Below are 27,851 nucleotides of genomic sequence, written 5' to 3'. Positions count from 1 at the left end.
ACCTTGTTATTTAATTTATTTATATTTTGTGTTTACTGATGGGATATATATTGTTTCCTCTGGTAAAACACAAGCCCCTTGAAGACAAGGACTGTTTCATTCTTGTGGTTATATGCCCCTTGCACATAACAGTGCATGGCAGCTAGTAGTCACTTCACACATGCTTATTAAGTAAATTAGAACAAAATTTTTTATTTTCCTAGGTTTATTTTAGAAAGAAGTAATTATTTAGTTTATTCCCATGTTTTAGGTGGCACAGTAGTTATATCACAGTAAAAATTTATTATGAAGTGCTTATTATACCAAAAATATTTTATATGAGACATTGTACCCCTTAAAATTGTGGGAAACTTTAAAAGTGGGTGTTTTCCTCAATCTTTAGCAGCACATTGTATTACAGACATGTTGCTGTGGCTGAAAATTATACAATTTGCTTTTGTAGCTTATGTCATACAATGCAAAATTGTTCTGTTATTTCTTTAATGCAGTTTTAACCTGCTTTCCACTTTAAAAGAGAGGATCTCTGAGGCATCAAGGTGCTACAGTGGATAGAGCACCAGCTTTGGAGCTAGAAGGATGTGAGCTCAAATCCAGCCTCAGACGCTAGCTGTGTGACCCTGGGCAAATCACTTAACTCCAGTTGCCTCCAAAAATAAAATAAAAGAAAGGATCTCTTATAGACATTTTGATCCAATATTTTTAAAGGAGGATGTGTAAGTAGAAAGTACTAATTTTTCTCTTTACTAGTCTGGGAAATAATCAGGTGTGTGGGCTTACGGTCTTGTAAGAAAAGCAGCAGAATTCTCTCTGGATGATGTCTTGCAGCATTAGAACCAAGTACCTAAATATTTGTTCCGATACTAGTATGGCTACAGCTTTATGCTATGATTCCCTTAGAAGAAAGAAAAAACAATCAGCTTTCCTTTTTCCAGTTTTAATACACATCTTCCTTCTCCAACACCTGTGAAGTATTCCACTTGAACTTCTTTTGTCTAGGGCGAGCAGATGTGCATTGGCTGGAAAATTCCTCTACAAGTGTCTCTTCCCTTTTTCTTGAGACTTGGATCCACTTTTAAAGGAGGAGATCCAAAGCAGTTTGAGAATCTCCACGCTCCATTTTTTACAAGGAACATTTTTCTTCTGCCTAACTGCCACCTCTCATCTTTCCTGTCCATGAGATGCATAATTTGAAGGGTATTTCTTTAAAAAATGTTTTTTTTAACCTTTCAAATATAGATCTTGCCTTTCAACTCTTTAGAGCCTTCCTTTGTAATAAAGAATCACAAAGAAAGAAAAATGCAGTTCAGTGAACTAAGCAACATTTCCCGTTCTGTTTGAGAGTAAATGCAGGATTTCACCCCACAGTTCCTCAATCTCTGCAGAGAAGGAGAGGTTCCTCAAAGAGCCTTTATTAAAACATAAAGGAAGAAACCGTTTAGACAGCACTCTCATATTTCATTTAAAGATCAAGCTCAATTTTAACCTACCAGTTTGATAATTTGAGGGGAATGTTTCCTTATAAACATTTGGTGGGGGTGAGAAAGAGCGTAGGTTTGAGGGGTAAGAAGGCTTTATAGTTCCATTGAGTGCTAGTTGGGAGTTAATTACGAGGCTTCTCAGTGAATCAGGACTATTGTATAATGTTGGATGGTACAAAGACAACATCATTTTGTTTTTAAGTAGTCTTTAGCTGAGTGGAAATAGTATTGTATAGTAGCTCAGACTGATTTGAATTTTGGCAGAGCACTAAGTGATTTACAATCCAATTTCAGCTTTTCATCTGTATTAATAGTATTTTCGTGATGAGTGCTGTGTGGCTCATGTATGCTCTACTAAGACATTGTTTCTAACAGGAGAAAAGTATTCTATTTTAGTTTCTAAATACAATATCCATTTTCTTGTTCTTAGTGTTAAATGCCCTCATTCTGAGATGGTATCTCTGTTAAACTTTAGAGTCTTTTCTTATTCTTTCTTCACTTTTATGCTTCAAACAATAAAGAGCATGCTCTTCAATATACAGAAGAAATCACGAAAATTCTAGTTAATAGAAATACTCATTTTAATTTGCATAGCAGGTAAAGTTCATTTTTAGTTGGTTAATCCTCAGAGCTTTTGTGATGCTACACATTCATTTGCAAAATATGAAATCTATTTTTAAATACACGTAAGTTTTAAAATGTATAGTATATAGGGGTATACTACATATATATATATATATACATGTATACATACATATATACACATACACACACACACACACACACACACATATATATATATATACTTATAACTATAGGGGTAGCTTATTTTTGTTTTTACTTTAAGCGGGTCTTTAATTTACTAATTATTCATTACTTAATAAGAAAGTTTTCAGATATTATTGTAACCTAGAATCATATTGCTAAAGTATATTAAGGCTCCTCTGTCCATTGCTTAGTTTAAAAACAACAGCCACCACCAAACAGTGAACTGTAAGCTCCTTGGAGGCAGTTTCTATGTCTTTTTCATCTTTGTGATCTTCAAAGTATCTAGCACAGTGCCTCACATATAGGAGAACCCAGTAAGTAGTTGTTGAATATTTAAAGTTGTTGAAGATCTGTTGAATGGAAGAGAGATTAGATTTGAACTGTTTGATACCTGAGGGCAGGACCTAGAACATGTAGAAGTTGTAAAGCAGTAAATTTAGGCTTGATGTCAAGAAAAAATTCCTAATGCCTGCTGTTGTCTAGAAGTAGAATGGGCATCTCAAGAGGTGGTAGGCTGCCCTTCATTGGAGATCTTAAAGTAGACGCTGGATCAGTCCTATAGGGTGTATGTTAGAGAGGTTAGGGATTGAACTAGATGGCCACAGAAATCCCTTTCTTCTTTAAAATCATGCTAGTTTGTAAAGACTAAATGAGTTAATCAGTGATTGAACTGAATTAAGTTTAAGGGATAATCTAGTTAAATACAGTTCTCAGAATTGAAGCAGGATTTGACCTTAAGTAGTGTTTACTAACCATCTTCATTACATGACATACTCTTAGATGTCTTTACTATCTATAGCATCCATTTAACTGTACCTCAAACCTGCATATTCACCTCTTTTCCACAAAGAATTACTGTCTCCTATTAGTTACTTTATAAAATGGTTTGCTAAAATCTAAGTAAGAGGCAGCTAGGTGGCTCAGTGGATCAAGTGCTGGGCCTGGAGTCAGGAATACCTGAATTCAAATTGGCCTCAAACCCTTAACTACCTGTGTGACTCTGGGCAAGTCATTTAACCCGGTTTAGCTCATTTTCCTCTTTGTAAAATGAGCTGGAGAAGGAAATGGCAAACTACTGTAGTATCTTGGCCAAGATTGTCATGCTGTGGTCCATGGGGTCACAAAGAGTTGGCTATGACTGAATGATTAAACAATAGCAACAACAAAATTAAGTAAATTACTGCATTATTCTCCTGACATACCAGTTTAATAATTCTATCAAAATATCAAATACGGAAAGTATAATGCAACCTATTCTTCAAAGAAAAAATCATTTTGTTGATTTCTTTAGGCTGTATTTACATCACAGTAATTTCACATTCTACTCCATTGAACCTTTCTTGGTGACAAATAAAAACAAGAAAAAAATGTGATATAGTGGCTACATCTGACATCTGTCTCTGTCTCTCTCTCTCTCTCTCTCTCTCTCTCTCTCTCTCTCTCTCTCTCTCTCTCTCTCTCTTTCTCTCTCTCTCTCTCTCTCTCTCTCTGTCTCTCTGTGTTCCCCTCCCAACATCTTCTCTATCATTTGTTTAGTTAATCATTCCCCTCCTAGCTATAGTTCTGATGTGAAAGATACCTAATTTTATTATCTTCTATTTTTTATGGTGTCACCTTTTGTATCCAGGTTACATATCATTTTGAGTTGATTGTAGCATATGGTTTAAGATATTGGTATAAAACTAATTTCTGATTACCTACTTTCTAGTTTTCTCAGTAGTTCTTACAAAAAGAAAGTCTCTCAAAATTTATGTTCATGATTTATCAAGTGCTATTCTACTATTTTTTTGGTTGCTTATGCTTCTTGCTTATCTAGTCTGTTCTACCCATCTACTTTTGTATCATTTCTTTTAACCAGGTCCATGTAATTTTGATGACTACTGCATTATAATGTAGATTGAAATCTAGTCAGACTATATTCCTATACTTTCTAATTATTTCCCTTGATATTCTAGACCTTTTGTTCTTTAAAAAATAAACTTGTTTTGTTTTTTAATTAACAAACTAAAAAAAACCCTAATTGATACTTCCCACTCTTTCGCATTCCATTGAGCAAATTTTTAAAAAGCTAAAAACAGAATAGATCTGGTCAGTGCCTTCTGTATGTTAAACACTGTGGATATAAAGAAAAGCAAAAAATAGTCCCTGCCTTCAAGAAGGTCACAATCTGATGGTGGAGAAAACAAGCAAATAATTAAGTATAGGCAGATATAGACAGGATAAATTGGAGATAGTCTTAGAGGGAGGCCACTAAAATTGAGGAAGATTGGGAAAGGCTTCTTGAAGAAAATTAAATCTGTGGCTGGGATTAGAAAGTCAGGAAAGCCAGGAGGTAGAGGTGAAAAGGTTGAGAATTCCAGGCATGGGGGATGGCCAGTGAAAATGCACCAAAGCTGGGATATGAGGAACAGCGAGGAAGCCAGTGTCTCTGGATCACAGAATTCAGTGGAGATAGCAAAGTATAAAAGGACTGGACCAAGTTAAAGGGCATTGAAAGCTAAACAGAGAATCTTTTATTTGGCCCTGAAGGTAATAAGGAGCCACTGGAATGTGAGTAGGGGTATGATATAGCCAAGCCTGTACTTTAAGAAGATCACTTTGACAGCTAAATAGAAAATGGTCTAGAGTGGGGTGGGCTTTGAGGCAGAGAGGCCATCTAGAAGGCTATATTGCAGTATTCCAGATGGGAGATGATAAGGACCTGCACCAGAGGAGTGGCAGTGTCAGAGGAGAGAAGGGGGATATAAAAAGATGTTGTGAGAGTAGAATTGACAGGACTTGGCAATGGATTGCATGGGGGGGGGAGGATGGTTAGTGAGAGAATGAGAAGTTGAAAATGACGTCTAGGTTTTAAGCCTGTGTGAGTGGGAGGATGGTGGTATCCTCAAGAGGGGAGTGTTTTGAGGAAAACACAGTAAGTTTTATTTTGGACATGGTTAGGAGGTCAGGAGAGAGGTTAGGTCAAAGTAAATAGATCTGACACCCTGAATACATAGTTTATAGTCAAGCAAAACAAAATCTTACATTAGCCGTGTCTGAAAATGTATTTCTGCATTTTAAGTTCATCTCTCTGTCAAGAGGTTAGTAGGTTATTTCATCCTCATTCCTTTGATTTATCATGGTCTTAATCAGAGTTCTAAAGCCTGTCAAAGTTGTTTTTCTCTAAAATGTTAGTTATATAAGTTATTCTATTTCTACCCATTTCACTATATACCGTCAGTTCACAGAGGTCCTCCCAATGTTCCCCTGAGATTGTCCATTTCATGATTTCTTATGGTATAATATTCCATTGCATTTTAAAAAATAGTATCAACTCATTTTAATGGTTACAGCTTTGTGATATAGTTTGAGATCAGCTACTGATAGACCTTCCTTCTCATTGTTTTTCATTATTAGTCTTGGCCTTTTTTGTTTCTATGAATTTCATTAATTTTTTTTTCAGAAATTTGGTTGATATAGTAAATTTATATAGAAGTATGTAAGTAAATTTACTTAGATTGTGTTGTGATTTTTTATTATATTGGCTCAACTTATTCATGAGCAATTAATGTTTTTTCCAATTATATGGATTTGTTTTTACTTCTACAAATGGTATTTTGTAGTTTGATTCATATAGTCTCAGTGTGAATCTTGATAGAGCTACTCCCAATTGTCTTAAAGCTTATTTAATTATTTTGAATTGAATTTTCATTTCTAGCTCTTTCTGTTAGGATTTGTTGCTTATATAGAGGAATGTTGATGGTTTGTTTTGATTTATTATATTGTACAACTTTTCAAGTAATTCTTAGATGACTAGAGTTTTCTAAGTGCATCATCATATCATTGACAAAAGTTTTGAATTTAATTTTTCTTTGTCTATGATTATTTCTTCAATTTCTTTTTATTATCTTATTGTTTAGCTGATATTTCTGTCACTAGATTACAAAATCATGGTGATAATAGGCATCCTTCTTTTTGTTCAGTAGTTTTTCAGTAGTGTCTGACTCTTTGTGACCCCATTTTGGGTTTTCTTGGCAAAGATAGGACAGTCTGGTGGTAATGTGTAGGATGGAGGATGAATTAGAGTAAAGAAACACATCAGTGGGGTATTGTTATAGTCCGAGCTGTAGCTTAGGCAAGAGCAATAGCAGTGGGAAGAAAAAGGGTGGGAGAGCTGAGAAACATTCCAAAGAATCCAGGAATGTGACTGCCTCAGTTTGGTAGAGTGCTTTATACTTTTCCAATTCTCTCATTTGATCCCCTTGAGCAGCCACCTTATGAGTTGTTCGAGCAACTATGTATCCTATATAGTTGCAGTATACTCTAGCATAGCATACTACATATCACCTATATATGAAGCCTGATACTTTCCCAGATATTTTCATATCAGGTATTAAGGTATGCTCTTTTTAAAAAGTGTAGCCATTTTAAAATGTAGCATGTTGACAATAATTTTTAAGTCATTGCTTCTGTAACTTTTGAAAATTTATTATCAGGCCAGTGGTGTCCAAGTCTGCATAGAACTATGCTTCGAAGTATTCTGGGGAAAACCTTTCGACTTCTTGGCTATACTCTTCAGTATGGCTGTATAGCTCATTGTGCCTTTGAATACGTCGGTGGTGTTGTTGTGGTAAGTTTTGAATATTCAGTAACAGTGACACTGATAAACATTTAAGTTTTGGTAAAAGGAAAGAGCTATATTTGTAGCCATTCACTAGTTAGTCAAAACAAGCAGTTTGAAATACAAAATATCCTAAGATTCTGGGGTCAGATGAGGTATAACTGTGTAATTTTAATTGATGCTTAAAAAAATAAGTTTTTTTTAATTACTTAGTCTGATCCATTATCCATTAAGCTTTGTATTTTATTTCCAGCAGGCATAGGATCTGTGGCAAGAGGGCCATGGCTGTGTTATCTAGAATTATCATTATAAGGTTAGGGACATATCCCCTATTCTGATAGTTTCCTCAATAACAATATGGATTAATCGAACATAATTTTTCTAACATTTTATGACACAAAGAAATCTATAAATGAGTATGTTTTTTACTTCCATTTCTGTACCATACATTGCTACCATTACGAAGCAGCCTCTCCTTTTAGAGTTGTTAATACATCCATCTTTATCACTTGATTCATTTTATGGAGCCATCTACCCACTTCTAGGTAAGACTCTTTTTCCAAATAGTTCTGCACCTGGCTCATCATACTTCTCCCTATCCTAATTGCTCCCCTTACACTTGAAATATTTAATGAACATGTTGGTGTTCCCTCAAACATTCTGATATACAAATTTATCAAGTTCCCCAATTCCAAGGATGGTGACTTTTACTTCAGCCACATGTGAAGGTGGTCATTCATACCTTTGTTCCTACCAACACTATAGCTGCTCCACTTCCATGACATTGAATTTTAAAATTCCTTTGATCACAACCTCCAGTCTGTCCATCTCTCCCTCTACTTTGCTCCTAAACCCATTTTTTATCTTCACTGCTACTTCCAGTCAGTGTGTCCCTCTCTCTTCTCTTGGTACATTAACTTTGCTCTGACTTCACTTTCCTCTCTTTATCATCTTGACTCTGAAGGTGACCTTTTCAACTGTACTAACTTCTACCCTTTAACCTCTTTGCCCTTTCTCCTTTTACCAAACAAGCTTTATTTGCTAAATTGCAGTCCTTGGGTATCACCATTAAATATTCACCTTCTGTCTTCCCACTCAACATACTAAAGAAAGTCATAAAATCATGCTGACTAGGTTCAGCACAGATCTTTATTTTCTATTATCAACTGCCTGAGGTGAAACTGTAATTCTGATTGACCACCACAGTCTTCACTGAAGTTGTTCCAAATCTCCTGTCTCTGAAATCCTACTGTCCTCCTCCTTCTCAGCAGTGGCCCTTGCTTCCTACTTTATTGAGATCTTTTTCTCTCCTATTTTGTACCTTCTTACCATGAAGGATGACCTCTTCATCATCCCCTGGTCTCTCCTGTGTTCCAGTTTTTGATGAAGAGTCTACCTTTCTCATAAAAGCCAGCTCTTCTTCCTGGTGTTGTCTCCTATTTCTTTCCATTGCCCTGGGAGTTTGTCCCTTCGGTCATCACTTGCAATTGGCAGTCTCTTTTATTTTAATGTAGCCTTTCCTCCTGACTACAGTCTACCTAAGTCTCTTATATCCTTTGCAAACATTCACTTAATCCTGCTATCCCAGTCAAATTCCCTAAATGGTCACATATTTGTTACTCCCATTGCTTCACCTTTTACTTACTTTCCAACTCCCGGGAATCTGGCGTCTGCCCCTAGCACTCAGCTGAACTGATCTCTCCAAGGTTAGGAAGGCTGTTTTAATTGTTCTGCATTCTTTTTTTAGCCCTCATTTTACTTGACCCCGCTACAGCTTTTGAGATTATTGACCATTCTTTCTCCCTGATACTTTGTCCTCCCTTGACTTCTGTGACACTGATCTCTCTGAGTTATTCTCCTGGTTTGTCTGCACTCAGACTTCTTTGCAGAATCACCCTCCTGTTTCTGCCTGCTAAGTTTTGGCATCCCCAAAGTTCTGTTCTCAGCTCTTTTCTTTTCTCTCTACACTCTCTCCATGATCCCTGTCAGCTTTCACAAATCCAAATATCACCTATGCAGATGACTCTCACATCTATATATACAACTTTATTCTCTTTCTTGAAACTTCAGGCCCATATTACCAAATATGTTTGTTGGAAATTTCTAATGATATGCATCTTAAACTCTCCATTTCCAAAATTGGATTCATTATATTAACCCTCTAAACCTATTCTTGTTCTAATTTTCCCCTTTCTGTTGAGGTTACCACCATTCTTCAGGCACTTAGGATCACAACCGTGGAATCATTTACCTTTTCCCTCTTCTTCATCCTTCTCCCCCATGTTCAGTTATTTGCAAAGTCTTACTGTTTCTGCCATCACATCTGTATCATGTTTTCTTTCCCTAGCCATAATCTTAGTTCATATTTTCATAACCTCATCTACACCATTGCAGTAACCTTCAAATTGGCATTCTCATTCCAGGCTCTCTCTTGTGCAATTCATCTTCCACACCTTTGCCAAATTCATATTTCTGAAACATAATCTAACCATGTGTCTCTCTTATAAAGAATCCTTAGTGTCTTCTTATTTCTTTTAGGATAAAAAATCCTTAGTCTGGCTTTTAAAGCCCTTTGTAATCTGTCTCCCACCTGTCTTTTCAGTCTTATTTCGTATTATTCTCCATTACAGTTAAACTAGCATATACCAGCCATTACTTGTACATTATGTTCCATTTCCTGACTTCATCCCAAGCCAACTGTCTGTAGATAGAACACTGACTATATTATTAGAACAAAGATAAAAATTAATATAAAGTTTTTTTAAAAGAATAAAAATAAAATTAAAAGACATGATGTGCAATCAAAACAACTACATCTTGACCTATTTAAACAAGTTATTGATGATGAAAAATGGGATATGGATGGAACAGATGAACATAGACAATAAAATATTTTCAAAAAGGTTTAGCTGTTGTAAATCAATTTATATAAAAAAGGAGACTAAAAAAGGCCTAAAAAAGTGTTTGAGTCAGTGAACACTTGACTTATAAACCAAGAAAAAAGATATGTCAACCCAGGACAACACCGTTTCAGAATATGTTATCACTTGTAAAATCTTGTAATAATCAATGGTGGAAAATTTGGAACAGTATTGCTTCTTAAAACAGAGAAAAACAGTAGAGGGTAAAACCAGTTTAAGAAATTGTGGCAGGAGAAAAAAACTAAACAAACTTTTGCCAAGGGCATTTAACTATAAAAATAGGAGAACAATAAACCCAACAAAAATGAAAAAATGCACAAATTCTTGAAACTGTTTTTTCCATCATCAAGGACTGGGGAACAACTAGAGGAAATTAGAGACAGTTATTTGTCACCATGGATAGAGTGCTTGGCCTGAAGTCAAGAAGACCTGATTTCAAATATGGCTTTATTTACTAGCTGCATGACCCTTGGTGATTCATTTAAATCTCTGTTTGCCTCCGTTTCCTCAATAGTAAAATGAAAATATTAACAGCACCTAATTCCCAGGGTTGTTGTCAAGATTAAATGAGGTAGTATTTATAAAGTGCTTAGCATAATGCCTCGCACGTAGTTGGCGCTCTATAAATACTTATTCCTTTCCTCTCCTAACTATACTTAGCGTTTGTCATCACACTTCTGGATATGCCTGTACAATTAGAAATGGCACCAGAGAAAGGAAAGCTTCTGAACTAGACCAAGTGTAAATAGAGGAGTTTTGTGTCAGAGGTGACACCATTGTGAGGGTATTGAGGGCTCAATCTGCAAGTTATCTGAAGGAGGGGAAATTATAAACCAAATAGAAAAAAAGTCTTAGACCTTATTAGTTCTCCTTCCCCCCAAGAAGTGATCAAAAGAACATGAGCACTGCTTACCTCTATGTCTACTTTCCTGTCTGTGCAGAATTTTTGTGCAAATTACTGACATGTGCATTGGAAGCATCCTCAGTGAGGGTATTAGAAGCTTTTGCCAACCCTTCTTAATTCTAGTGCCTTTATTTTGTTCGTTTGCTATATTTCCTGTAAAGCTTATTTGTATACATTTGTTTATTGTCTTCTGCCATTAGATTGTGAGCTCCTGGAGGGCAAGGACTATCTACTTCTTTTTATGTCTCCAGTGATTGGCACAGTCCTTGGCACATAATAGTCACTTGATAAATATTGATTAATTAGTAGTGAGAAACAAATGGACTTTTTCAAGTGATATTCTAAAGTAGACCATATCTGTGTGCTCATACACATGATTGAAAGAGATTGAGCATACCAAATCCCACTGTTGCTTACTGTTGATTATATCCCAGCATTTGATTTGGTGGAGCAAAATACCATCTTGAAGGCTGTCCTCCAACAAAGGGTCTCCCACGCAAACATCAAAGTTACTCATGATTCCATGAAAGATGCAGCATAACCTTTTTGACAGTCTTCCTGATCATTAACATATAGGGTGGCATAAAACAAAGAGATGTACTGCATTATAATGGAAGAGATCCAGCACAGAATTCCAGGTCAAATAGGGATGCTTTGTCCTATTTGTGGATGGTACCATGCTTGTTGCATTGAGCCCCAGGATAAAAACTGCAGGATATCTCTAGGAAAAGTTCTGCATCCAATCAATATTATCTCCAAAGCTTTTAGTACCATATCTGGGACATAGGTGCTTAATAGTGCTTCCCTTCCCCTTTCAAGAATTTGACCCCAGCTACAAAGGGAAAACAAAGCAAATCATGTATGCCTTTTGTCCACATTGACTTGCAATTTAGATTGACACCTTAGGGGTCTTGTCCATTAATATCATGTACCTAAGGTTCCCTCCAGTCCCCAATCTATGATCCTGATCCTGTAGTCTTAGATGCCACAAACATATAAGAAGTTGAACCTAGAATGAATAGGAGAGTAAGGTAGGCTATGCTCAGGCAATTTATAAAGCTCTTTTAATGACCCCAATCTTCTCCTAGAAACAAAAGCTTCTCTTTTTAATACCAATGTGCTCCCACTGTCATTGCATGACTGGGAATCATAGAATACCCCAGTCCCCGAGAAGTGAATCACAGTGAAGGTAACTTACAGGCCCATGGCCAGGAGGAGCAGGTTGAAGCACGTGACACACAAGGACCCATGAAGAACAGGAATGAACAATATTTTTAAATAAATGTATGATCACAAAAGACAATGGGATTATCCTGCATGAGGATGAGGACATCTCTTATCTGCCACTGGTATCCTTGTGATATGAGGAGAGAGTTACCCCCCTGCTGTGAACCTGTGGCCCAGTGTGAACGTGGGTCACACAGTAGGGTGGGCATGGATGAGTTTCAGTTTTGATTAATTGAGGACATACACATCAGTGAGATCACAGATACGTTTCAATGTTTTGAGTACATATGAGTTTATGAATTTTGTTCCAGTAGAATATAAGATTCCTGAGGGCAGGAATTGGTTTTTTGTCTTTGTATCCCCACATGTCCAATCAGTTTCCAATTTTTACAACATTTATCACATCTGTCCCCTTCTGTCTGCTCCTTCAGCCCCATTCCCACTTCAGGACCTCATTTCCTCTTGTCTGGCTTATTGCAAGGCCCCCTAATTGATGTCCCTGGCTCAAGTCTCTTCCCTCTTCAGTCCATCCTCCACAAAGCTGCTAGAGTGGACATTCTTAAAGCACAGGTCTGGCCATGTACTTCTCCTCAGAAAATTCCAGTGGCCCCCTTTTGTTTCTAGGTTGAAATGTAGACTTCTGTACGTAAAACCATTCACGATCTGGACTATACCCGCCTTTCCAGGCATGTTATATGTTACTTACTTTCATCTGTCAGAGTCCAGCCAAGCTGGCCTTCTTACTGTGTGTTACACATGACTCTCCTTCCTTCTTCTGGGTCTCTATTTTTGCACAGGCCATCTCCCAGTCATTCCTTACTTCTGTCTCTAAAAGTCTGTCATTTCCATCAAAACCCAGAATGTGTGCCACTTCCTAGATGAAGCCTTTCTGAATCCCTCTAGCTATCGGTTTCCCTTCTACAAGTTATTTTATATTTGTTTGCCTGTAAGGAATCTTCTGGAGATCAGGCACCATCATTTTTGGCTCTGTATCCCCAGTGGCCAGCACACAGTAAGCACTGAATTGAATTGACTTATAAGTATGTACCCAGTGTGTTACCTTAAGAATTATTTTATTTCAAAATAATGAATAGCAAGAGCTTTGGGGGTGTAGGGCTTCTTTAAAAGAATTTTTAAGAATTCATAATTTCTGTTAGATAAGTATTTTCTGATTATAAAATTATCTTTTTTTATAGTGTTCTGGGCCATCAATGGAGCCTACAATCCAGAATTCTGACATTGTCTTCGCAGAAAATCTTAGCCGACATTTTTATGCTATCCAAAGGTAAATTTCACTCGTGGAATTCTGAAGTGAGAAATTTCTGAGGATTATAATAAGAGGAGAATTAGAGAGTTCAGTTCATTTAGGCCCTCCTTCATCCAAAGTGCGGACTTCTTTTATCCCATTTGACCCTCTGCTTCAAGAATTTTTTTTTTTTTGCTTTTTTTGGTGAGGCAATTGGGATTAAGTGATTTGCCCAGGGTCACACAGCTAGTAAGTGTCAAGCGTCTGAGGCCAGATTTGAACTCAGGTCCTCCTAACTCCACAGCTGGGCTCTATCCACTGCATCACCTATCTGCTCCAAGAATTCGAGTAACAAGAAACTCACTAACTTACTGAGACAAGCCTTTTTATTTGTAGACAGGTCTAATTGTTCTTTAAAGGTAAATTTCTTGTTTGTGGGTTAACATTTAAAATATTTTCCTTGAAAAGATACGAATTCCTTGTCCACAATAATTGTAGATTCCCCATGTAAATTCTCATGGCCTTTTTTACTTTTATGTTAGTGATTTACTTGAACTCTTTTTTTAGCGTGGGAATTTCAGTTCCTTATTTGTCTAGTGTAGGCAGAGGAATCTGTTCTATAATACATATACATATATGTATATTGTATAAGTCAGTATTTTATATGTTGCATATATGTGTATAAGTATACATGCATGTGTACACAATTACTATTCTTTGTTCCCCGTTCTTTTTCACTTGTGTAAGTCTTAACTGACCTTCAATCTCCACCTCACACGTTACCTCTCCCATGAAGCCACCTTCACCTGCTACCTCATACTGCCTGGCAATAATGATACTATTGTTTTTTGATGAGGTACCACACACCTGTGCCACAATTTGGGTATTTAATGTTCTCTCTTTTACTGTGCTTGAATTTTTTTTTTCATATCACTCTCCCCAACAAATTTGTATGCTTCTTGGGGGCAGGGAGTATGCTACAGAATCTTTTAGCTGTAGGATACATAGAAGACACTAAGTAAAATTTTTTACATTGACCTTAAATACAGTGTTATTTATTTCTCTAGTGAATGGAACTAAATGTTGGCTTGTCTTGCAAAAAAACCACTATCTTTGACTTCCTCGTAGGCAAGGTTGATCCTTCTAATTATTCTGTCTATTCAAAGTAGGAACCCTGTTTACTAAATAGTAGTATGATTCATCTTACATAGTTAATTTTGAGAGGTTTATGAAGGGTTCTTTTTCCATGTTTTAGTTCTTAAGATTAGTTCGCAGGTGATATCTCCCAGAAGTGGGGGAAATGGTAGATCATGGAGCTCACAGATGTAGGAGGCCCCAGTTATGCCTTTCCTACAACATAAATTGATGACTTCCGACTTTTAAACATGAGACCACATCAGCATATTTGGAGTAGTTGAAAGACCATTGGATTGGAAGTGAGAATACCTGGGTTCTAGTCCAAAATCTGCCATTTATTGGGCATTTGTCCTGCAAAAGTAATTTTTCCCTCTGAGTCTCAGTTTGCTGATTGGTAAAATGGGAAAAATAATATTTGCCTACTTCCTAGGGTGGGGTTTATGAAAATCAAATGAGAACTGGGTGATGTAGTGGATAGAGCACTGGACCTGGAGTCAGGAAGACCTGACCCTGGACTCAGATACTTACTAGCTGTATGACCCTGGGCAAGTCACTTAGTCACAGTCTGCTTGAGTTTCTTCGATTTTAAAATATGGATAATAACATCTACCTTCCATTTTTGAGGATCAAGTGAAATAATATTTGCGAAGAGCTTTGTAAAGCTCTTCAAGCACTCTGTAAATGCTAGTGATTATTATAATAAACTGTAAAGTACTAAGTAAATGTATCAAAGTATTGGAGCATGATGTATAGTATGTGCTAGAATAGTATCACTGACATATTTGTGTCTCGTGAATAACATTTGGTAAGCATCTTGAAATTTTTCTTAATTTTTCCTTTCAGAGGTGACATTATAATTGCCAAAAGTCCAAGTGATCCTAAATCAAATATTTGTAAAAGAGTAATTGGTTTGGAAGGAGATAAAGTTTTCACGCACAGTCCGTCAGATTACCTTAAAAGCCATAGTTATGTAAGTAACGGCACGATTTGTGCTCTACATTGTGTTATGCTTGATTAATAAGAAGTAAACACATGTAAAAAAGAAAGTGGGACTTGAATGTTCCTGATCTTACTGGAAAGGCTTCTTTCTAGCTTGTCCTCATTACAGATAATGCTTGCTGATGGTTTTAGATAGATACTACTTATCATTTTAAGGAAAGCTCCCTCAATTTCTATGTTCTCTAGTGTTTGTTGTTGTTTTTTCAATAGGAATGAGTGTTGTATTTTGTTAAAAGCTTTTTCTGCATGTTTTGAGATAATTATTTAATTTCTATTGTTTTTGTTGTTGATATGTTCAATTGTGCTGTTAGTTTTTCTAATATTGAACCAGCCCTGCATTCCTGGTATCAATCCCACCAGATCATGGTACATGATCCTTGTGATATATTGCTATAAATTCCTTCCTAGCATTTTATTTAAAAATTTTTGCATCAATATTCATTAGGCAAATTGGTCTCTTGTTTCCTTTCTCTGTTCTGGCCCTTCCAGGCTCAGCTTATCGGCACCATATTTGTACCATGAAGGGAATTTGACAGGACTCTTTTTTCACCTAGTTTTTGAAATAGTTTATGTAACATCGAAGTGAATTGTTCTTTAAATGTTTCGTCAAATTCACTTGTGAATCCATAATTTGCATTTCTTAAGAAGTTTTAAGGTCGACTGCAGTGTGACTAGTATGTTTCATATCATTTAAGTTTCAACCACTACATTGATTTATCTTATAAACAGGGTAATCACTAACTTTCTATCTCCTACTTATTTCTAATATTGGAAGCTAAGGGTAATGGCAGATATTACAATGCAAATGGAGGAAGAAGAAAATGTCTTGTACATAATATAGTAAGTGCTCAAGAAATGTTGAATCAATGGTGTGATCACTCATTGTCTCCTCCCTCCAGCTGTCTATCATGCCAGCCATGGTACATTAGCGGGAGGATAGAGGGTAGTGTCGTTCACACATACTCACTCTAGCATGCAAGGCAGCTTACTATAGTAATAATCAACTCCTTTGGAGTTTTAAATTTCTTTAGTTAACCAATCAGCGTGCAATTATTAAGGCCTTATGTACCAGGCATTGTGCCAAGTGCTGAGGATACAGTCTCTCCTCTCAGGAAGTTTATCCACATTTTAAAGAAGACCACATGTCTATAAGTAAGTACATACCAAGTAGATAGAAGGCAGTCTTAGCGGGGACAGCACTAGCAGCTCAGGGGACTGGGAGACGCCTCCTACAGAAGACTTAAAAGCTGATTCTGAAAGGAAGCCAAGGATTCAAAGAACTGGAGGTTGAGAGGGAGAGTATTCCAGGCCTGGTAACAGCCTGTACCATGGCATAGGTTGGGGAGCTAGAACCTGTAATTTCAGGAACAGAGAGTAGGCCAGTATGGGAAATAATGAATTAAAGTTAATGGCAAGCACCTTCTGAGGTCAGTATTTGTATGGCTAGATTAATTTACCTTCATAATTATATTGAATTTTGACCCATATGAATGCCGCTTTGCCATTCAGCTGTCACCCTGGGCAAGCCCATTTAGCTTCTCAGCACCCCAGAGAACTAAGGCTATCAGTTACTATAGAGCTGTTGATCTGCATGGCATTGAAATCCTAGGCCTGACAAAGTCATTATAAGAGCTCCTTACTGTATATTCTAAATTCTTTTGATTGAGTGATTGCTATGCCATTTATTGAGCACCAATGATGAACCCCTATAGTCATTAACATAATTTTTTTCATCTTTTAGTACTGTTCTCACTGGGCATATAGTAAATGTTAGATGATGAGGGTGGTAAGGAACCTGAGAGAGCAGAAGACACCCTAAAGAGAGGGATTATCCTCGCTAGCAGTTGATTTTCCATCTTCAAAAATACTCTTAAATTTCTCTAAATGTGGCATTCAGCATTATGTGACAATGCTACTGTTTCACGTACCACTTTCCATTCCCAAAGCTCATTTAGTTAGGCTAGGTGCCATCTATAAGCTTGAACGCTAGAAAAACAAGATGGGTGACATAAAACCACTTTTGTTCATGTTTACTTTAGATTTTTTGTCTCTTCAAGTATTATTAGAGGAGCATTAGCAGGACTGCGGCGCTCGTTTAAACGCCCTCATTGCTAGTAATCAGACAAGACTTACTAAGGAAACAATGACAGAAGGGAACTGATTTGGCAGATGGGAAGTACTCAGTCGTAAGATGTTTTAATGAGTAAAAATTAGTGCTTACGTTGAGGTCATTATATACTTCCAGAGTATTTAATTTCTTAATGGAAACCTATTGATCTATAGTATTTGAACAATCACCAATCAATGCTTCAAAGGTGACTCTCTTAAAAACGATCACTCTCTTTAGTTTAAGATAATTAGAAACCACTTCTTGGTGGCACCACGGGGGGGTCGTGGTTTTGAATTTTGGATAAATTAGATCTTGTTGCCCTTTGTCACATTGTTTACTAGTTCCTTCATAGTCCTGGTATATTTATGAATCTAAATAAGCTGGCCTGAGTTTGAATTGTCCAGTTGTTGTTTTGCTATTTCTGAAATTTTGTTTTTTAAAGAGGATGAATGTTATAATTAGAGAAGGCAGTGGGGTCTTTGGGGATCAGATATTAATATTGCTTCTGAAAGAAAAGCCTGTGATTTCTGAGTGTCTTTTCTTCATGTTTTCCAGTCTGGCCTAGTCAAACTATAGAAGTTCATGTTGTACCTTTTACAGAACCAATTCAGCAAATGGGTTTCATTAATCAAGCCAGTTTATACAAATAGTTCTTCCAAGTTTAGAAGTCTCTGAAGAGATGTTCAAACTGCTAGCTTTCACGCTCCACCCCTTTGGAATATGCTTCTGTTTGGCTAGCTTAAGCAAACACTGGTGCTGTCTTTTATTGAAATGGCCTCTCTTCTTTTCTAGTTCAAATTGTTAGTAAATCTTGAGATATTACTATTCAGCTGTTGATTGAGTTGTGTTGGAAATGTGCTATTCATTAAATATTACAAAGCTACAATGAGTATCAGTGTTAAATATGATTTGATATAGTTACTGTTGTCCTTCCTTGTTTGTAGCCAGTTCAGAAAATGAAATACCAACACACTGTTGTCTGGAACCTCGAATATACATTTTAGCATATGAAAGAGATAGCATTGTTCACAAGCTGGCAAAAAAGAACCTAAACAGATCTCTACTTAAGAGCAAAAGAATCATTTTACTCATTCCAGAAGCCATGGGGAAGCAGCAGGGTTTTTTTGTTTAGGGACATTCTGCCGCATGGAAATCATGATTTATATTCGACATTAAGCTTTTGGAAGCAAGGTAACCCTCAGAAGGATGTTACTGCTGTGCTTTCCGTAGGCTTCTGTGGAGGAAGAGCGGTTCTTTCAGTTGGGTGAAGGAGTTTTGGTACTGCGCCGTGAGCTGAATTTGGGGTTATATAAGAACAAATTTCCTGGCTTGAGTACTTTGTCTCATTTGCCTTCCTATACTAGAGAAACTCTCCAGTCTTCAGCTAGAAGTCAGTAATTTGCTATGAAGTTGCTTAATTTGAAATATCACACTTAACAAAAAGTTACCTAATAGGGATAGATATTTCCCTGATTTGTATAAATCTGATCTGTAGGCAAGTTTAGTTTTAAAACACCATTTATTTAGTTATTAGATAGGAATGTCCGCAAGCTAACATAGGATATGAAACATAAAACACTGTTCTAATGATGTTGGAGAGAAAGCTAAGCCTCCACTTGAAAGCCTACATGGGGATTTTGTACTATGGCCTAATGATGGACTTTTAAAATTTCTGCTGATTCTGGCATAGCTCTTCTGGCTCAGCACCTCCCACCCTGCCTGGAAGCAGGTATAGTGGGTGTTTAATAAAATAAATCGTTGATCCTTCTCAAGTGTCGGAATACAGAAGATGCAGAGATTTTTCTAGTAGGCCTAGAATTGACCTGTCTCCACACAGTAATGGGTCTGTGCTGTGACTTTTTCAGACTTGGCAGGGAAAAGTCAAACCTCCTGCTGTTAGGGAAACTTAGAGATCCTTGAATTTGTGTGTCATAAGAGCCTAGGCTTTTACATTTTGCACTTGTGAGGGTATCTCCCCCATCTCGGGGCGGGGGACAGTGAAAAATATGTTTTCATAACAAATTGAGGCTACACAGGAATGTTCTGTTCTAGAGCCAGTCAGTGCATGCTAGGAAAAATAAAAAGATTGAAGCAGCCACGTACTTCCTGTGTGCTCTGGCTGGTGCTCCCTGACTGTCAGCATGCTACCTGCCAGTATCCTTGTACTCCAGAAACTCAAAGCCCTTTTGACTTTTGTACTTAATAGCTGTGAACCACATTGGGCCCAGTGGTACCTTCTCTAGAGAAGGCCTATGGGGCTCTAGTCCAGGGCGATCCTCATGGAAAGAGGAGGTAGTGTACACTTGTTCTGGAGCCAGGACTAGTTCCAGCCAGATGTCACTTCATTCCCAGGGCATCTCCCCTGCTCTCTCCTGCTTCTCTCTTTTCTACTTCTGGAACCATAATCAAATCAGTTCTGTCATTGCTCCTATAAAGATGTGACAGTCTACTCCCTTATGGTTCCCTTCCCCTTCCCTCTGACTTTTCAAACCAGAATATCCTTTCCTGGCTACCATTCTGCTAATTTTGTTCTTTCCCCATTAGAATGTAAGCTCCTTGAAGACACTTCAAGCAAGGATTGTCCTTGCTTTAATATTTGTATTCCCTGTGCTTAGCAAATAGCAAGCACTTAATAAATGCTTTTTCATTCATTCATTCAGAAGATAGAGGTTTGGGCACTGGTTCTGACTCTACTTGTGTGATCCTGGGCAAACTGTCCTCTTTTAATTTTTAAGAGAGAGAGAGATAGACAAAGAAGAGAAGAGAGAGTGATGGGAAGAGAGAAGGAAGAGGAAAAAGAATGTATTTTGATACACAAAGCAGAGCATAAAACCAAGATTCTGTATGAAACTGAATTTCATACGGTTTATTTTTAAGTATGTATTAAATTCTGCACATTATTTTCAAAGCCATCTTGTTTGTATTTCCTTCCAAATGTCCTGTTCTCCTCTGTGCCTTTAAAAAACATTACAATGGCTTTCTTTTCTTTTTTTGCATCATTATTGCTAACTACTGTTTCCCCTTCCTGCATCTTCCCACTAAAAGCACAAAGGGGGGGGGGGAACCCTTTAACAAATAAGCATAATTCAGCAAAATAAATGCATTCAGTTGCCATGTCCATAAAAGTATATCTCTGTACATTGTATCTAGTTCTTTTCTGTCAGGAGATGGGTAACAGATTTTGTAGATACTCTGGATACATGGTAGTTCGTTACATTGATCAGAATTCTTAAATCTTTTGATGTTGCTTTGCTTTGATGTCTGTATAAATTGTTTTCATTCTGCACATTCCTCTTATATGAGTCCATAATACTTAAGATTCTCTGAAAAACCTTTTATTATTCATTACAGCAAAATAATATTCCATTACTTTCATTACCATAATTTGTTCAGTAATTCCTCAACTGATGGGCACCCCTTAAATCTAATTCTTTGCCCTTTATGTCCCCCTTTTTAGGATCAGGAAGTTTGTTTTGTTTGTGATTATTCTCTCCCTAGCATTTTTCTCTCACCTCCTTCTCTTCATCATCATCATCATCATCATCATCATCATCATCATTAACCCCCCAAACCTCTTCCCTGTCCCCATTTGTTTACCACAGTCTGTATGTTTAACTCTCTTTTGTCCATTTCAGATAAGAGTGAGGTTCATCTGAGTGAGGGCCATTCCTCTCAACCCTTCCTCCATGTTTATATGCTTTTCTTAAACCCTATTTATAAGAAGTAGCAGCAACTTATTCCTTTTACCCTCCCCTTTTCTTTCTCTTCTTCAAATGCTGAGAATAGAAACACTCCACCGTATGCTAGGATATCTGTTTTCTTTTTAATTCACTTGATACCCTTTGAAGACATTTAGGATCTGAAAAAACACTTGTTTTTTTCTCCCATTAGATTGTTATATTTATATCACCATATAGCTCTTTCCAGCTGCTCAAATAAATTTACCTTTCTGAGTTTCTCTTGACTCTTGTACTTATATTTTAAAATTCCTCCTCAGCAGTGAGCTTTTCATTGAGAAAATGTTTGAAAGTACTTTTATTCATTAAAAATCAATTTTCCCCCTTTAGGATTACACTCAACTTTGAAAGTAAGTTATGCTTCAGTGTGTGAGCCTGTATCTTCTCATTAGCACAGAAACTTCTAGGTCTTGTGCGATGAGCTCGACTCTAGTTCCTTTGCATTTGAAGTTTTTCTTTCTAGATACTTGGGGTATTTTTTCTTTCACATTGAAGCTCTGGATTTTGACTGTTACAATGAGGGGACTTTTCCTTCATATATTTCTTTCAAGAGATGATCAGAGGATTCTTTCTATCATTACTTTGCTCCCTGATTCTAATAGATCTGGGAAGTTCTCATTTGTGATTTCTTGAAATAGACAAAGTTGTTTTTGTTATTTTTCTCTTCCTTTGGATCTAGTTATAGGAGCCTAAACTAGACAGCACCTATAATAAGGCCTTCAGTATTATAAAATCTATTTTTTATAAGATGTAAAATTAGATTGTAAATCCAAAAATAGTAAACTTTTTTTTGTTTGTATGATGTCTACATAACACAGTAATCTATATCTTGAGGAAAATAATTATGGAGAGAGTCTATTTGAATTGAGGAGAAAAAAAAATTCTAGCATTACCCTTACTGGTTTAACAGTGGAAGTTTATGGTTAAAGGAAAACATCTTTACCTTTATTAAGTTAAAAAATTCCCAGACTGCCATTTATTTAAAGTAAAAAACAATCCCATTATATGTTAAAAATGAAATTGGCAATATTGTAATAATCAGTTACCTGTGTGGGGATCATTTAGCATTAGCTCTGTGTGTGAAATCAGACTGATTGATTAAAACAAATGGCTGTCAGCACTAAATGTAGAGAAAGGATAAAGATATGAACATACAATATGCAATGTTAGTGCTCTAATCTAGTCAAATAAATTATTGACACCTTCAGGGGAAGTGGATGGGGGGAGGGTGGAAAAACTGTGTTCTAATCATTAGCATTTCTCATCGAAGTTTAGCCAATGTTTAAAAAAAAAAAAGCAACAAAAAGGAGACCAAAAGAATCCCCAGACCATTTCAGCTGGCACATACTTGGTCCTCTTGTCACTATTACCACACGGTGGCCAAGAGCATGATTTTGAATACAAACTGATTTGCAAAACATTTTAGAAGATCATTGTGGAAGATTACAAGCAGTATTACCTCACAAAACAGCAAAAAACAGTGAAGGAGAAAGGAAAATCTGAATGGGACCCAGCTAAGTCAAATAGTCCCAAGAGAATTTATAGATAAAACTGGAAAGAGGGCAACAAATAAATGAAAAACCAAGGAACAGTGTGCCAGAATTTCTTTGGCATTTTATTTTCATCATCATGACAGTGCAACCATGATATTTGTGCTCTTAACACCTCAATAACTGATTCTCTATGAGGAAGTAGAAATGGCATTTAAGGGAAGGGCATCTGAACTAGACCAAGTACACATAGTTTTGAAAGCATTGAGGAATCTATTTTCAAGATATCTGAATGAAGGGAAGAATGAAGAAAGATACTGAACAATTAAAATAATTATAGATAGAGCTAGTACCAAAAAAAAAAGGATTATGATAAGCACCAGTCCATATTCCTTCTTTATTATTTATATGAAAAGTCCTGAAAAGATTGGTATATAAAAGGGTATCCTTGATGAAAATAAGGAAAGGGAACAAGTAGGCTTTTACAGATGATTTTCTACAATAAAGCACAGCTTTGTAGCCACACAGTTGATTGAAATGTGTCAAGAGCACAAGATCCCTCTCTGTTTAATGTTTCTTGATTTAAAAAAAATTTTCAGTTCTAGAGAACAAAATATAATCTCAGGTTTTACCCCTGGTTTATCTCCTTTGTGTGTTAATATCCTACAAAATCCCTTGATAACAACAATAACAAAGTACAACATAATAATAAAAATTATTATTTTTTCAGCTATTTTCTGATTGTCAGTATGAAGTAAAGTATAAAGCAAGAATATGTGCCCACCAAAGGCACTTATCACTGCCTTAATTATCTGGCGAGATCCCATCAGCCTTGGGACTTAACCTCATCACTGCCTTTGGCCCTTCTATTGAATATTGGGCCATATTCTGAATACCAAACCTCCATTTAAGGAGGGAGTGCAGCTCAGATCTTTCCTCATTTCTCACCTGGCTGCACTACGCTAGTACATCTCTGACTTGTGCTCCTCCTGGAGTCAGGAAGACCTGAATTCAAATCCAGCCTCTGACATTTACTAGCTGTATGACTCTAAGCAAGTTGCTTAACCTCTGCCTGCCTTAATTTCTTCAGCTGTAAAATGAAGATGATAATTGCATCTACTTCCCAGGATCAAATGTGTTGTGAGGGTCAAATGAGATATTTGTAAATTGTACAGCACAGTGCCCACAGAGTTAAGTACTACATCTCTCTCTCTCTCTCTCTCTCTCTCTCTCTCTCTCTCTCTCTCTCTCTCTCTCACACACACACACACACACACACACACACCACACACACACACACACACACACACACACACACACACATACACACACAATTTTCCTAAAATCATAGGGCAGTTTTAAACTTCATTGGCACACAATAAGGGGCAATTTTAATGCTTATTTCCCTCCCCTAAGATTTTTGGAAGACACCAAATGCATATACATAGATACACGTGCTTCATATTCCATATGTTTGTGTGATTACCTATCCATCTGTGGGTGTGTGTATCCTTCCCTCTAGAGGGTTTATGAAAAAACATGGGTAAAAATTGGCACAAGATGAGAAGGCAGGGCTAAGTTGTGATTTGCGTTGTTGGAGGGAGTACCTTGTATGAGATCACCCCATGAAGATACCTTTTTTTTTTGGTAAATATTAAAAGATAACTTCCCATTCTGAGTAAAACAACAACAACAACAACAACAAACTAACAGTGCTCTCGGGGTCATAAATGTTGGAATGAAAGTGTCAGCCAGAGGGCACCCTGTGCTCTTGGGTTGCACACATCCAGGTGTCAGGAAGCAAGAACCTCTTCTATTTAATGAAAGTTGATGTATGGCATATTCCCATATTTTAGAAACAGATTATTGCAAGTAGTTTTAAAAATTATTTCAGAAGCTGTAAAACACAGAAGTTAAAAAATTATCATGCTTCCAAATTGTGCTGGTATATACCATTCTTAAAATGAGAACTCAGAAATAGGAAAATGCCTTGTAGTTAATCAGGTACTTGATTAAGGAAGTGATTTTATCATTTACCTACAAACTATAAACTGGCTTATATCATCAGACTTGATTGGAAAATAGTATCTTCATACAATTTGTACTAGTACTCCCCTAATATGTAGTTAGTATTACAGTGGAAATTGTGGATATCCTAATGTTCTTCTATTTGTTTTAATGCCATTTACTTTAGCTAAAAGTCACAACCATATGTTCTGCTACCTTGGCTCCTATTTACAAACAGAGAAAGTGCTTCTGAGTAGGAGAGGAATCATCAGACTGAAAGGGCTTAGATGTTATATAACCCCCCTGATATGCTAAATCCTCGTGTCATTTAAGCAGAAGAACTACCTAATAATGTCACTTATTACAAACTAGGGTTTGTCAACAAAGAACAGGCATTTTGCAAATTGTGGTGATAAAAACCTGGGATAGAGATCCATTTCTCAGCAACAGATCCCAGGATAATCAATCATAACATACTGCTAATGCCTTGATTGCAGCTAATGTTGGGAAAATATGTTTACCCTTGTGTTAAAGTGAAGTTCACTGCGGAGATGATGTGGGCTTTTCATCCTATAGCCAACACAATTTTGAAGATAAATGTGGTTTATTGTTCACCAGTCTGAGAAGTATCCTAATTCATGTTAACTCTAAAGGATCATCTGGTCCAACATACTAAGCATTTCTAATGTTCACTAAACTTTTTTAGTGCCATTTGACATTGTGCTAAGCAGTACATTGGTAATGTGTAGCATAAAATATTTTATTTTGGTGGTGGTATTTTATTAGTTCCAATGAATATTGTCTATGCCAGGTAAACACATCATAAAGTTAATATTAATTTTGAAAAAAAAAGTTTGCTTTGCCAAAATTGGAATTCTTTAACTATACCATGAACATGAAAGTGTATCCACTTAGTCCTTGTGTTGCTGAAGTGTTAACAGGGACAGCAGAGTAAGGAAGGTTTACTATTAGCTTATGGATTCCATGTATAGTGTCTGCGTTTTCCCTTTTGCAGATCTTGTATTCTGAGAGCTCTGCTGCTTGAGGTTTAACCAGAAGTAATTTACTGAGAGGGAATTACTGGGATTATAATATTGGAATTATATTGGATTGAAATTATAATATTGCTGTTGAATGTAAGCATCTAATCCAGGTTCCAGCTCTGTCAGTAATAAAGCAAAAATATTCCAAGTGTCATGTGGCTTCTTAATCTGGTAAATCAACCTTCACAGAGTATGCTGGAAAAACAGCCAGTGAGTAGGTGGAATATTTTTAGAGATCTTTTGGAACCAGGTGCTAAATTAAATTTTTGTGGTACCACCTGTAGCTGACAGTGAACCAGTTTTTTGTGATCTAAACTGTATCTGACACAGAAATTGAATTTTGACTACACTAAACTGTTCTGTAACTAAAACCATAATAGAAAGAGATGAAGAATGAAGACTTGAAAACCAGTTGTGAGGGAGTGTAAAATACTAATTTCTTATCAACAGAGTGAGTCGATGTGATGCTAATCTAAAGTATTGCAGGTTGAAAGCACTTTTTAATCTAGGTTAAAAATGTGCTTCTTAAACAATTTACAAAAACTTACAATACCACTTCATATAGCACAGCTAAATTCCATCTTTCCATAGCTATTAACTAGTGTCTGTGGAAGGGAGAAGAGTAGATAATGTCACAGGGTAAGTGATCCAACAGATGTTTGACATTTAACATTCTCTACAGCCTGGCCCTGACCACCTTTCCAGCCATGTCACACTTCTATTCACACCATCTACAGCCCATTCCAACTGGCCTCTTACTGTGCCACTTACATAACGCTCCATTTAGCTGCTCTGTGCCTCTGTGCTCGCTTCCCCATGCCTAGATGATCATTTTCTCCTCTTCTCCCACTCGTAGAATCTCTAGTTTCTTTCAAGCCTCAGCTTAAGTAGCACCTTTTTCATGAGGCCTTTCCCTCCACATAGAAGTTGACTCCAGACTGAGCCAGAACTTCAGCTATTCATCCGAAACCCTTGGATATGTCAGGGCCTGAACAACCTTTGTGATGTTGTAAGGGCATTTCCCTGTAGAGACTTGAGGATCTGAAGAGGGGAAAAGATCAGGTTTTCAGGAGGAAAACTAGTTACAAGAACTTAAGCAAATCATTGCATTGACATTGGTCAAGCACCATTAATGCCTACTCTCCTAGGTACATAGTAGAAGTTCATGAGTAGGCATTGTAAGTATAGTTGTATATCCCTAAGTCCTAATTAGTGTGTAGAAGACTAATAAAAGAATAGTTTGCTTTTAAAAATATCCTTAAAAGCTTAAAACATGAGTGGAAAAATAATTTCTTTGCCAAAGTGATAATTGGATTCCCTTCCCAATGTCAACAGTATATTTTCATGATCTTCTGGTCAAAATGGTATTTTGATGCTCTTGGCCCTAGGAAAACAGTCTGGCTTTTTAACAATTCCTCACTTATTCTTTCTCTATCATACGTCATTTTCAAAAATGTCATCTGTTATCTGCCACAAAACTATATTTCACTAGAAAGAATATAAGGGTTTGGAACAGAAGACTTTTGTTTTGATGAATAAAACACAAGTAGGAGAAGTGTCTGTCCATCTTTGTAAGAGAAAGAAGGGAACACAGTGCAGGCCTTTAGAAAAGCACAATGCGTTTGTTAGATTGAGCACAAGAAGTCCTGTCGATCTTTTTCTTTCTGGAGGTCAGACACTTTACTCCCTTTTATTGTAATTCTTTCTGGCACTAAATACCCAGATCCTATAGCGATATTCAGGTATAGGAGAAAGACGTAACAGAATCAGGTCTGAAAGGATGAAAAGCTATGGTTGTATATGTATGTTGTGGCTTTTATTAATTTGAAGAGTACATAATACCAATTAAAAATATAGTTCCATCCTTCCAAATTGAACTTTAAGTTACATAAGATAATAAAGTACTTTTCAATGAGTCCATTTTTCCAGGAAATGGAAATGGAAAGTGTAACTGTTTTACAGAGATACAGAGGACTATGGGAAACTAGAGCCCCAGCTAGAGGAAGGGCCTGTAAGGATTCTGAACTCAGGGAGCACCTGGAAAGGGCGAGGACGTACTTTTGAATGAAACTTACTTCTACATTGTGTTGAATATAAAACTTACCTGACCACCAGCTGCAAAGAACGATTTCTCAGAATAACAAATAAGTTGGTTCTTTCACTGCTGTTTACTGCAATTTTTTG

General features: G+C 36.8%; 1 protein-coding gene across 9 annotated transcripts in view; it reads left to right on the top strand.

Annotated features, from left to right (window-relative positions):
- Positions 1–27,851, top strand: part of IMMP1L (inner mitochondrial membrane peptidase subunit 1) — a 91,870-nt gene that overhangs the window by 53,073 nt on the left and 10,946 nt on the right. For 7 of the 9 annotated variants that reach the window (XM_020963881.2, XM_078148677.1, XM_078148678.1 and 4 more), the window contains 4 exons: positions 489–713; positions 6,722–6,855; positions 13,095–13,183; positions 15,125–15,251. In XM_020963881.2, coding sequence (XP_020819540.1) covers positions 710–713; positions 6,722–6,855; positions 13,095–13,183; positions 15,125–15,251 — 354 coding nt within the window. In that variant the 5' untranslated portion in view covers positions 489–709. The remainder of the gene's footprint in view (positions 1–488; positions 714–6,721; positions 6,856–13,094; positions 13,184–15,124; positions 15,252–27,851) is intronic. The other 2 variants (XM_078148684.1, XM_078148683.1) reach the window with 1 other exon arrangement.

Source organism: Phascolarctos cinereus, unplaced genomic scaffold, assembly GCF_003287225.1.
Source record: "Phascolarctos cinereus isolate Bilbo 61053 unplaced genomic scaffold, phaCin_HiC Scaffold_9;HRSCAF=440, whole genome shotgun sequence".
Classification (NCBI taxonomy): Eukaryota; Metazoa; Chordata; class Mammalia; order Diprotodontia; family Phascolarctidae; genus Phascolarctos; species Phascolarctos cinereus.
Note: the sequence above shows the minus strand (reverse complement) of the source record. Positions and strands in the feature narration are given on the sequence as shown.